This window comes from Camellia sinensis, chromosome 5, assembly GCF_055761805.1.
Source record: "Camellia sinensis isolate YWXY chromosome 5, ASM5576180v1, whole genome shotgun sequence".
Lineage (NCBI taxonomy): Eukaryota > Viridiplantae > Streptophyta > Magnoliopsida > Ericales > Theaceae > Camellia > Camellia sinensis.
The window spans coordinates 180,371,562-180,384,190 of NC_138965.1; the positions used below are offsets into that span (position 1 = coordinate 180,371,562).

Consider the following 12,629-nt stretch of genomic DNA (forward strand, 5'->3'; position numbering starts at 1 on the left):
ATGACTGAGATTGGGGGAATGAAAGATTTGGGTGAAAGAAATGAGGTAGAGGATCAATGGTGGAGAAAGAGGAAGGAAGATGGAGCTAGGGAGCTAGGTTGTTGTTAGAGAGGAGTCATCTGTGACAAAGAAAGGCTAAAGAAGGGTCTCCAGTGAAAAATGAGGACTATGAGAGGGTTAATGGTGAAAGAAACAATGGTGAGGAATAGGGGTTGCTGGAGGTAGGGGTGGGCGTGGGAGTGCTGATTGAAGTATTGGGTAAGGGTTTAAAGCGCATAATAGCGGTTATGATAGGGGTTTAAAGAAAAATGAGGAAATGAGCAATTTTGGTGGCGTGGGTTCAAAAAAGTGAGGGGGTTCTAAGAGGAAAAATAGGGGCATTTAACAACACTCAAAATATATATTAAAGAATGAAATAAAATATGAACACCATTAAAGATGGGTTGGATAAAGTTTTGGGAAATTCTAGTAGACACCATATGCATCATGTTATGTATTTTTGTGATGTATATTATGTATTTTTATGGTAAATATTACGTACTTTTTTATAGTTACGACAATTTGTGGTTCAAAAATAAAGTTACGTATTTTGTGGTATTGTTATGTATTTTTTTAAAGTACTGTTACATATTTTTTTATTCAAACATTTTCTAACAAAAAAATGTGTAACATTACCAAAAAAATATATAATATCATCACAAAATGAGTAACTTTATTTCTAAATCATAAATTTTCGTATCACAATATGTGACATATACCACAAAAATCCATAACAGGAGTATGTGTACTATGTAAGTGGAAGAAATTGATGTATGATTAAGATGAAATATCATTTTGCCCCCTGAAGTATCACTTAAAAATCAAGTCAATTCTTGTTTTTTAATAATATTAATTTACATCAAAATAATTTGATTTTGGATCAATTTTACCCCTATCATTGGCTATCATTTATAATGAAATGGAAGTTGCTAACATGATACTAAAATTTCATTTTAAATTTCATTTTATCCCCCAAACTATCTCTAAAATATCTATTAGACCCCCAAACTCCATTTTATTCAGGGGTCTAATTGATATTTTGGAGATAGTTTAGGGGATAAGATAAAATTTCAAATGAAGTTTAGGTGCCACATCAGCAACTTCCATTTGATCATCGACGGCAATTGAGGGTGAGGACAAAATTGATGCAAAATTAGATAATTTAGGTATAAAATTAATATTATTAAAAGAACATGGGTTGAATTGATTTTTGAGTAATAGTTTTGGAGACAAAATGATATTTTCTCTATGATTAAACACCTCTTCCAAGTGTTTGTACTATATGTATCTTGTTACGTGATTTTGTAGTGCGTTACGTATTTTTGTAGTAAATGTTACATATTTTTCTAGTAGAAATTAGGACAATTTGTGGTTGGGAAATGAAATTATGTATCTTTGTAGTAATGTTACATATTGTGGCTAGAAAATGTTTGGATAAAAAATGTATAACATTACCATAAAAATATATAACATTATCACAAAATGCGTAACTTCATTTTTTAACCACAAATTATTGTAACTCCTATAGAAAAAAAATACATAACATTTACCACAAACATACATAATATTTATCTCAAAAAATACATAACATGTGTATATAGTACAACATCCAGCTTGTCTCCAATTGGAGATCAAGACTAGACGGTCCAGTCTGTAACACCCTAAATATTTAATTAATATCACAACCAAGAATAATAATAATAATAATAATAATAATAATAATAATAATAATAATAATAATAATAATAATAATAATAATAATAATAATAATAATAATAATAATTAATTTTATGATGGTATATCAGAAAAATAAAATAGTATATAATTAGGTTAAAAATTGGGCCAAAGTAGAATTTAACCTAAAGTGGAGCATTTTAGATAAGCATGAAAGATAAGCATGAATTAATGAATTAATGGCTAAGGAATAGGGATTAGACGCGTGGACAGCCGTATGGCTTGGTGCCCATGATTGCCTCTCTATATAAAGGAGGGGATTTGCTGAGGATGTGCTCAAGATCAAGAAGAAAAAGAAAGAAAAAAAAAAAGGAAAATATATTGGCAAAAGGAAACCATTAGGTAAAATAGCCTTTGATAGTAGAGAGTAAGAGTGAGGAATCACTATTAAGATGAGTTATATTATTCCTTGAGCCACCATAATATATTTTACATATGTTTTGAGTTACCATAATTTATTTTACCCCATTTGTGTTTTATAAATTATATTAATATTTCGATTACGTTGATTATTTTCTGAACTCTCCTTATTCACGCAACTAGCTCGATTTGTGACATATGTCATCCCTACCGAAGCTCGAAAAGTAAGGAAATTCGAAGTAGGATTGGATGCTGAAATCAAAGATAGGCTTGAGGTTTTGAAACTACCAACCTATGTGGATGTGGTGGATCGAGTATACATTGCGAAAAAAGGGATTAAAGCCTCCCGTGCTGGAGAAACAAGCCAAAAGAAGCAATTTTTGGAAAAAGATAATAGAAGATCTGGTGTTGTGCCCCCAAAAAAGGTAAATATGAGCACAACTAGTTTAGGTAATCAAGGTCCTACTAACCCCATAGGTGGCACTATTTCTAATTGCCTTACTTGTGGAAAGGCTCATTGGGAACGATGCCATCGAGACACAGGAGCATGCTTTAAATGCGGTCAAGTTGACCACTTGCTAAGAGATTGTCCAAAGCTTACCAATCCTACTACAGGCCCCTTTGAACTAACCCCAGAACCTGCAGTACTTGGAGGCGTGAGGAAGGACCAAAAATGCCAAGGAAAAGCTTTCACCTTGGTGCCTGGAAACCTGGAGGTTACCGAGAACGTTGTATCAGGTACACTTTCTTTTTGTGGTAATTTAACTCATGTCCTCATTGACTCTGATTCAACTCATTCTTTTGTTGCACCACACTTTGCTTCTAAGTTAGTATCAACACCCGAACCCTTAGGATATATATTGTCTGTGTCTTTTCCTTCTAGTATTTCTGCCCTTGGTACTAATATGTATAAATCTTATGATATATTCTTAAAAGGCGAAACCTTCTATGTAGATTTGATTCCCTTCCACATTAGTCACTTTGATGTAATCTTAGGAATGGATTAGTTTGCTGTCAACCATGCCTCTATCGATTGCAAAGCTAAAAAAATCTCCCTCCAGTTACCAAATCAACTTGAGCTTATCTTTGATGGAACTAGAGTTTCCACCCCTCCATGCGTCATATCCTCTATAATAGCCTAACTACTTCTAAGAAAAGGTTATTGTAATTATATATGTTATATGATCAATACTTAACAAGAGGCCCCCACACTTGATGCAATCCCTGTGGTTTGAGAATTTCCGGATGTCTTTCTTGAAGACCTACCTAGTACCCTAGTTGACCTAGAAATCGAATTCACCATTGAAACTGTAACAATCTCGACCCATGATTAACGTATAATCCATGATTAAGAAGGATTAATAAGTAATTAAAGTGAAAGCTTGCATTAATTGCCTGTGTATCACATTATTTGTATTTATATCTATTATTTGTAGGAATATCTATTTGAAATTCTGTTATATTTTGCAAATCGAAGGCCTTATCGGCATCCGATCATGAAATTGACTTAATATACGTGTTATTTGAAATTTTTGGAACATTATGATAGATTCAATTGGATTTCGATTCGGAATGATTAAATTAAATTAATTTGATGCCCACTTGATTAGGCTTAACCAACCTTGATTAGGCTAAGCTAATCATACCATATAAATAGGCCCATTAAGCTTATGACCTCACTTATACATGATTTGGCTGAGATTTTGAGAAAGGGAGAGAAGAACTCAACACCTTAGAGAGAGAAAGGAGAATTTGTGGAAGACTTGAAGATTTGAGTTAGGATTGCACTTGAATTTAACTCTAGGTATGGAAACCACACTCAATTCTTGTAGATAATCCATATAAGAAATGAATTCACCAAGCTATTAGGCCGCTTGCATGAATTTAGAAGGTATATGCTAGGATCATCTTGGTTATGGAAGAATTGAGCATAGTTGCATGCATGCATGCATGAATCACCAATTTGAGTTTGAATTCCATGAAATTTTCTACATGCATGGAACCCTCACACATTTATTTGAGAATTTTTTTCATGTTCCTACACTTTTCATACCATTTGGTCAAGTTTTACAAAGAGATTAAAGAGTTCCTCTCTTGCATGGTTTCAACTTCATGGTTTAAGCTAGACTTTGGGAATTTGGTTCATGATTTTGAGCAATTGGTTCCAAATTAACTATGTTTCCATGTTTTATAAAATTTTCCCATGTTTTTGTGCTTAAAACACGAGTTTGGAACCTTTGGAATATCAACTTTGAAACTCAAATACAGTTCTGGAAATTCCAAAATTCGCATTGTTCGCTCGAGTGAGGAAAATGTCGCTCGAGATTGAAAATCGAGCTCCCAGAAGTTTCAAAAAATTTTACAGGTCACTCAAGTGACCAAAGTGGCACTCGAGTGAGGACCTTTTTACTCAATCTTCCGCTCGAGCGACCGTCAAGCGAGAATTTCACGCAACTAGTACTTTTGGCAAGTTTGCAGACCGCTCAAGCGAAGGAAGTTGCGCTCGAGTGGAGACCCTATTTTCAGCAACTTTTAAACTCTTTTAAGTGCATATTTGCATCCTCATGCCACTCCAAGTGTTCTTAGTAGGGCTGTAAACGAACTGAACCGAGCCGAGTCGAGCTTTGCTGAGCTCGAGCTCAACTTGTTTACTTATCGAGCTCGTTTATTGAGCTCGAGCTCGACTCGATAAGAAACTGGGCTCGAACTCGGCTCAGCTCGATAATTTTTTTTAATATTATTTATATTATTATTTATATATTATTTAATATATAAATAATATATTTATTAAATAATTTAAATAAAGATAAACGAGCCGAGCTTATGTGAGCTCGAGCTCGGCTCATTTACTAAACGAGCCTAATAGTCGAGCTCGAGCTCGGCTTGTTTAATAAATGAACCGAGCCGAGCCCTTAACGAGCCAAGCCGGGCCGAGCTTGTTCATGAACAACTCAGTTCTTTTGCAGCCCTAGTTCTTAGGCACCATTTGAACTCACATAGTTATGAGCTAGAAACACATAAAGAGAATTGAATTAAAATGAAATGGTGCTTCAATTGTGCTTTGGTTCTGTGTTTTGTTTAGGTGGGCATCTGAGGCTTAGTGACAACACAAACCACTGTGAGTAATAACTCTGTAAAGTTATGATTGACTTTAATTATTTTATGATGATATGAAAATGATCAGTTTCTGAAATGCTATGTTTTATATGAATGAATGATTGTCCAAGTTTCTGAAATGTATTCATGGCATCCTTAGCATCATATGATATGCGTCCCTTTTATAGGTCATCGAAATGCTTTTATGGCCGTCCCAATTATGGGTCATCGAAAACGTCTCTATGCACAACAGTCATTGGAATACCTTTTGGCCGTCCCTTTATGGGCCATCAGAATGCCTTCATGACAGTCCCTTTGTAGGTCATCAAAAACGTCTTTGTGCACATGAGTCATCAGAATGCCCTTTACGGCCATCCCTTTATGGTTTATCAGATTTGTTAATACTAATGGATGTGCCACGTACTATGATGAGAAATATATGAACTTTAAATACGAACGCAATTACATTTATGAATCTGTTTCTGCTTTGACGACTGAACATGTATATAAATCTGTTTTTGATTTGAAATCTAAATGTGCATAAGACTCTATTTCGGATATAAACTATAATTTCTGACTCTGTGATGGACATCATTCATTAAAACCCTTTACTTTGTTATTAATCACTAGGCACCAGCTCACTATTTGTTATTATGTATGTAGGTGAGCAGGCACGTGACCAGGCCCAAAGTTAATGGCCTAAGATTCTGTTTTGTCAGCCAGTCATTGTGCCTCCAAGGAGGTTTCCTTTTGTGAGCAAGTCAAGTCTAAATGCCATATGTTTAAGACCTTGTCTTCTTTGAAGTATGAACAAGTTTTATGTTATGTGTATATTGGGCTAAGTCCCTTTTTGGCTACTTTTGTATTGGATGTGATGTAAGACCTGCATTATGACATCACTTATATTTGTCAAAGGTTTAAAATTTATGTCCCATATATATCGGCATAACTCTATGGACTATGTATATTTCGTATATTTGCTTCTGTAGCCCCTAATTATATGTTATTCCGCTAAGAGGCCTTTGGTAATCCAATGATTACTGGCCGGTTACGAAGCTAAACCTATAGAAGCGAGTTTGGGTCGTGATAGAAACATAACCTAGTACACAACCAATCTCAAAAGCTCCTTACCTCATGTTAATGACGGAATTGAAAGAACTGAAGACCCAACTTCAAGAACTACTGGGCAAAGGCTTCATTCGACCTATTACCTCACCCTAGGGAGCTCTAATATTGTTCGTGAAGAAAAATGATGGCACAATGAGGTTATGCATCGATTACCGAGAGCTGAAAAAATCAGCACCCTCTGCCACGAATCGATGACTTGTTCGATCAACTGTAAGGCGCCCAAGTATTCTTGAAAATCGACTTGTGTTCTGGCTACCATCAACTAAAAGTCAAAACGGAAAGCATTGAAAAAACTGCCTTCAGAACTCGTTATGGGCACTACAAGTTTCTCATCATGTCATTTGGCATCACAAACGCTCCCGCGACCTTCATGGACCTCATGAACCGAGTGTTCAAACCCTATCTTGATGAGTTCGTCATCGTTTTCATTGACGACATTCTTATATACTCCAAGTCAACGGAGGACCATAAGCAACACTTGTGAACAGTCCTGCAAACACTATGTGATCACAAACTATATGCCAAATTAAAGAAATGCGAATTCTGGATCACTAGTGTATATTACCTCGGTCGCGTCATTAACAAGGACAGCATTTTGGTTGACCCCCAAAAAGTTGCAACAATCGTGGATTGGCCACAACCTACTAATGTGTCAAAAATTCGAAGTTTCTTGGGTCTAGCTGGCTATTACCGACGTTTCGTGCAAGATTTCTCAAAGATAGCATCACCTTTAGCCCACCTAACTCAAAAGAACACACCCTTTGAATGGACTGACAAACAGAAGCTTTGCTTCCAATAATTAAAAAGTAGACTTATGTCAGCTCCTATACTAGCACTCCCTACTGGAGCAGATGGGTTCACAATTTATAGCGATATCTCATACAATGGTTTGGGTTACGTTCTTATGCAAAGCGGAAAAGTCATTGCATATGCCTCGCGATAACTAAAGACTCACGAAAAGAACTACCCAACTCATGATCTAGAGTTGGCTGCGGTGATTTTTGCCCTCAAGATTTGTCGTCATTATCTCTACGATGTAACCTGCGAGATTTACATTGATCACAAAAGTTTTAAATATCTATTTACACAGAAAGAATTGAATATGAGGCAACGGCAGTGGCTAGAATTTATGAAAGATTACGATGTAGAGATCCAACACCATCCAAGCAAAGCAAACGTGGTGGCAGATGCACTGAGCCGAAAGATGATCAGAAGTTTGGCATGTACTCTTGTTTCCCGCCAGATCAATGGATTGCTCGCCAATATAACCGTGGAACCCACTTTGATTGAAGAAATTAGAGCACGCCAATGTGAAGGTAAACTTTTGAAGAAAAAGTACGAGGAGCAAAGAAGTACACCTGATCTTGACTTCACTATAAGCAATGGGATGCTAAAATTTTGAAATCGAATTTGTGTACCCGACCTTCCAGAACTCAAGAAGAAGATATTGGTAGAAGCTCATAGCTTGAGGTTTGTGATCCACCTTGGCAATACGAAGATGTATCGTGATTAGAAGGAATACTACTGGTGGACAGGAATGAAAAGTAACATAGCAAGCCACGTCTCTAAATGCCTACATTGTCAGCGTATTAAAGCAAAACATCAGAGACCTGCAGGAATGCTGCAACCACTCCCTATTCCTGAATGGAAATAGGAGCACATTACTATAGAATTCGTGGTTAGGCTACCACAATCAGTCTTGAAAAATAATGCAATATGGGTTATAGTAGACCGATTGACGAAGTTGACACATTTTCTACCAATCAAAATCACGTACACCCTTACTAAGTTCACCATCAAGAAAATCATTCATTTGCATGGTACCCCAGTCTCAATCATGTCTGACTGAGACCCACGATTTGTGTCTCATTTCTAGAACAAATTGCAAGAAACTTTGGGAACAACACTGAAGTTTAGCAATACTTATCACCCACAAACTAAAGGACAATCCGAAAGAACAATCCAAACATTGGAAAATATGTTACATGTCTGCGTACTAGACCTCAAGGGTACTTGGGATGAGCACCTATTGTTAGTGGAATTCGCCTATAACAACAATTACAAGCAAGCATTGAAATGGCACCGTACAAAGCATTGTATGGAAGGAGATGTCGATCATCTCTATGTTGAACGGAAGTCGGAGATAGGAAATTGTTAGGCCCCGAGATCGTGCAAATAATAAATAGTAAAATTCAACTCATCCAACAACGAATTCGCACTACCTAGAGCCGCCAGAAAAGCTATGCAGATACACAGAGATGGGACTTAGAATTTCAAATAGGTGATCATGTGTTCCGAAAGATCTCACCAACAAGAGGGGTTATCCAATTTGGAAAGCGAGACAAGTTAAATCCACGTTACATCAGGCCATTCGAGGTACTGGAAAGGATTGGTCCTGTGGCACACCGCCTTGCCCTGCCACCTAAGCTATCCAATGTCTACAATGTGTTTCATGTTTCGATACTTTTGCGGTATCTTTGAGATCTAGAGCGTGTTGTTGATTATAAGGACCTGGAAGTTCAAGAAGATCTCTCTTATGAAGAATAACCAGTACAGATTCTCGATCGTCGTGATCAAGTTCTTTGATACAAGACCATACCTCTGGTAAAAGTCTTATGGTGGAATCATTATGTCAAAGAAGCTATGTGGGAAAGGGAGAATCAAATGTGGGGCCGAAATCTACACCTTTTCTAAAACTAAGGTATGACAAGTTTGAGAACAAACTTCTCTTTAGGAGGGGAGAAATGTGACACCCTAAATATTTAATTAATATCACAACCAATAATAATAATAATGGTAGTAATAGTAAAATAAAATAATTAATTTTATGATCGTATATCAAAAAAATAAAATAGTATATAATTAGGTTAAAAATTGGGCCAAAGTAGAATTTAATCTAGGGTGAAGCATTTTGGATAAGCATGAATTAATGAATTAATGGCTAAAGAATAGGGATTAAACGTGTGGGCAGCCATGTGGCTTGGTGCCTATGGTTGCCTCTCTATATAAAAGGGGGATTTGCTCACGATGTGCTCAAGATCAAGAAGAAAAAGAAAAAAAAAAAAACACAAAGGGAAAATATACTGGCCGAAGGCAACTATTAGGTAAGACGGTCTTTGACAATAGAAAGTAAGAGTGAGGAATCACTATTAAGGTGAGTTATATTATACATTGAGTCACCATAATATATTTTACGTATGTTTTGAGTTACCATAAATCATTTTACACCATTTATTTTTTATAAATTATATAAATATTTCGATTACGTTGATTATTTTCTAAACTCTCCTTACTTAAATTGAAAATCATAGATATGTTTGTTTAAATTTTAGAAATTATTTGACAATGATTTTATAAGCAATTATTTTCTGCAAGTACCACCACACGAGTCACATGTCTTGGGGGACTTAAATAAAACCATTGGCCTCTGATTGGTCACGTTGTGACTCTCTGTTTGTCATAAATCCATTGACCTTTGTTCTGACTATTACTCTAATGACCTCTATTCTGTTCTGTACCGTGGTTATAGTTATTTATTTACATAATTTCTATATTTCAGTTTCTGCCACTTTAAATAATTTATTTATTCAAATTAAGTTATGTTACTATTTTAAGTTAAATAACTATCTATGGTTATTTTGTGTCCCCTATACTCTTCGCATAATATTTCTCACTCTACTATGTACTTATAGTTATTACCCTTTTCAGGTGATGAGATGCAAAGAAAAACTATAGCCTTGCATTGTGGAACTCACACGAAATTTGACACCGACTTGTACATTTTGTTTTACTATTCTTTTTCTTCTTTTTCTAAAATTTTGTCACCGCATAATAAAATAATAAAAGTCCCAATGATGTATTTTCAATTATTAACGAAATAAATTTTCTATTTAATTATTTTCTTACGTCCATTATGCCTCCGCCTGCGCCATTTAATTTGTTAAGATTAGAATTAATTAGTAAGTTGTGATTCCAGCCCTAAGCCTCTAGGGTTGGGTAGTGACACAGTCCATGTTGTGAGCTCACTTTTGGGTCCCGTTTTGATAATTCAAGCCATTCATATTTTAAGGTTTGTCAATTATATCATCCACGCAAAAAATCAAGTCGATCAGATAACAATAACCATGTGTTTGAAGAAGTTTTATATGAATCATTTATTTTTTTCACCGTCTATTTTTTTTTTTATATACAAAATTGATTCGAACACATAATTGTCGTTATCCAATTGATTTGATTTTTTGCATGAATGATGTACTCAACGAATTTTAAAATATGAACGATTTGGATCATTGAAACAGAGCCTAAAAATAGGTCTATGGCATAGGCTAAACGAGTCAATCTTGATTTTCAACTACTCTATCCGGCCTAAAATATTAGTCCCTTATTCCATTTTTCATTATCCCAAAATATTAGTTCATTTTTTAAAATTAAGGAATAAACTAATATGAATTTATTATTTTGCTCTTCTTTTAAATTTATTAATAATATAAAAAGTTTAATTATGACAATTAATATTCTTAAAAAAAATATTATCAAAAGGTAATTTTAGAAGATTAATAATTTTAAAATATAATAATTATATCATAAAAAAATTAAATTTAAAAAAAAAAGATTATTATTTTAAAACGGAGAGAGTAAAAACAAACTGGATCCTATAATATACACCCATAATATTTCCCATGATTAAGGTATACGTCAAATCGGTCTGCCACATCGTGTTTGGATTGAGGAGGTGCCCCATATTTGAATTTGCTTTATGATTCTGAATGCCTAATCAGAGACGGAAACTTTTGAGACTAAACTTTATACGGAGTCGAGATCTTAGCGTCGATTCTTGAGTGGTTATTGTATGGTAAGGTTATTTAATTATATACTGGTAAGTCATGAATTTGTATAGAGAAGCGGATTTGAGCTCATATTTCTGACATTAGATATGATTCGTAAACTTAGAAAATTTGTCCTATTAATCATATGTGTTATTGCTTGAGTAACTAGTCTCGAGAAGAGAGGAACTTTAGACCTTAAGGCTTATGCTTCAAAGTCTTAGTCCAGTTTGTTTTCAGAGGTAGAATAGAGAGAATTTATAGTGATGGAATTAATAGTGAGAAGATTGATAGTGAGTGGATTAAGTAAAATTGTATTTGTTTTGATAACAGTTGTTAGTGTAGGAATTGTTAAATTATTTTTATATAAAATAATAAAACAAAAAAAAATATAAAAACATTAAACATTAATGTTCAAAAAAATGCCCAACATGTGAAAAATTAAAATAAATAAAAAAAATTAGAAAAAAATAAAACAAATAAAACAATGATTGTTACTTAATAAAAAATACAAAAAATTAAACATTAATGTTCAAAAAAAATGCCCAACATGTAAAAAATAAAGATAAATAAATAAATAAATAAAATAAAATAAAAAATTTCTAGTCTGACGGACTATTTTTCTAATACTACCTCTACCTCCTTCATTTCAATCCCCCTTCTAAGGCCCAACTTAATCCCCTACTCCATTTTAATCCATTTCCTAAATCTACAAACAAACACAACATTACATGGGTCTCACTGTTATCCTAATATCATCTCTCCCTCTATACCCCAAAACATACAGGGCCTTAATTCCATCCCCTCCAAAAAAAAAAAAAAAAAGCTTGTAGCTCGAAACTACCCCAGGCTCGAATGGCTCGAAATCGTTTTGATTTTGATTTTTTTTTTTCTCTTTTATCTGTGAAACGCAACAGAGGGAATGAGGGAGAAAGAGAGAGAAGAGAGAAGAAAGAGAGAGAAATGGAGAAAGGGCTGATCTTCCTCTTCCACGATCTTCCTCTTCCACTCTGCTACCGTCGCCTCCGTCGCCTCTTCCTCTTCCACTCAGTCGCCACCGTATGTGTGTGTGTGTGTGTGTGTGTGTGTGTGTGTGTGTGTGTGTGTGTGTGTGTGTTTCATTGATTTGGCTTCCAGATCTGTATGTGTGTGGGAGGGGGGGAAGGGGGTTTGATTTGTGGGTGGCTTTTGATTTTCCAGATGATTTGTGTGTGTGTGTGTTGATGATGCTTTTGATTTTCTAGATGATATGTGTATGTGTGTGTGTGTGAGAGAGAGAGATGATGATGATGCAGATCTATATATGATGATCTGTTGGTTGTTGATGATGATGATGATGTCTTGTGTTGATGATGATGATGATGTTGTCTTCTTTTTTCTTTTTCTTCTTTTTCTTCTTTCTTCTTTTCGACCTTCTTTCTTCTTCTCTTCTCCAAGTCAGAAAGGATG

General features: G+C 34.9%; 1 protein-coding gene across 1 annotated transcript; it reads left to right on the plus strand.

Annotated features, from left to right (window-relative positions):
- Positions 1-3,140, plus strand: LOC145791919 (uncharacterized). Its single transcript, XM_082872375.1, has 2 exons — positions 1-97; positions 2,317-3,140. Exons 1-2 carry the CDS (start codon positions 1-3, stop codon positions 3,138-3,140), a joined length of 921 nt encoding a protein of 306 aa, XP_082728501.1.
- The last annotated feature ends 9,489 nt before the right edge of the window (positions 3,141-12,629 follow it).

What these genes read in the sequence shown, in the direction of transcription:
- LOC145791919 (XM_082872375.1), top strand. Translation starts at nt 1, where the DNA reads ATGACTGAGATTGGGGGAATGAAAGATTTGGGTGAAAGAAATGAGGTA. An exon ending in AGATGGAGCTAGGGAGCTAG is followed by an intron (nt 98 to 2,316) that starts GTTGTTGTTAGA and finishes TCACGCAACTAG; the next exon opens with CTCGATTTGTGACATATGTC.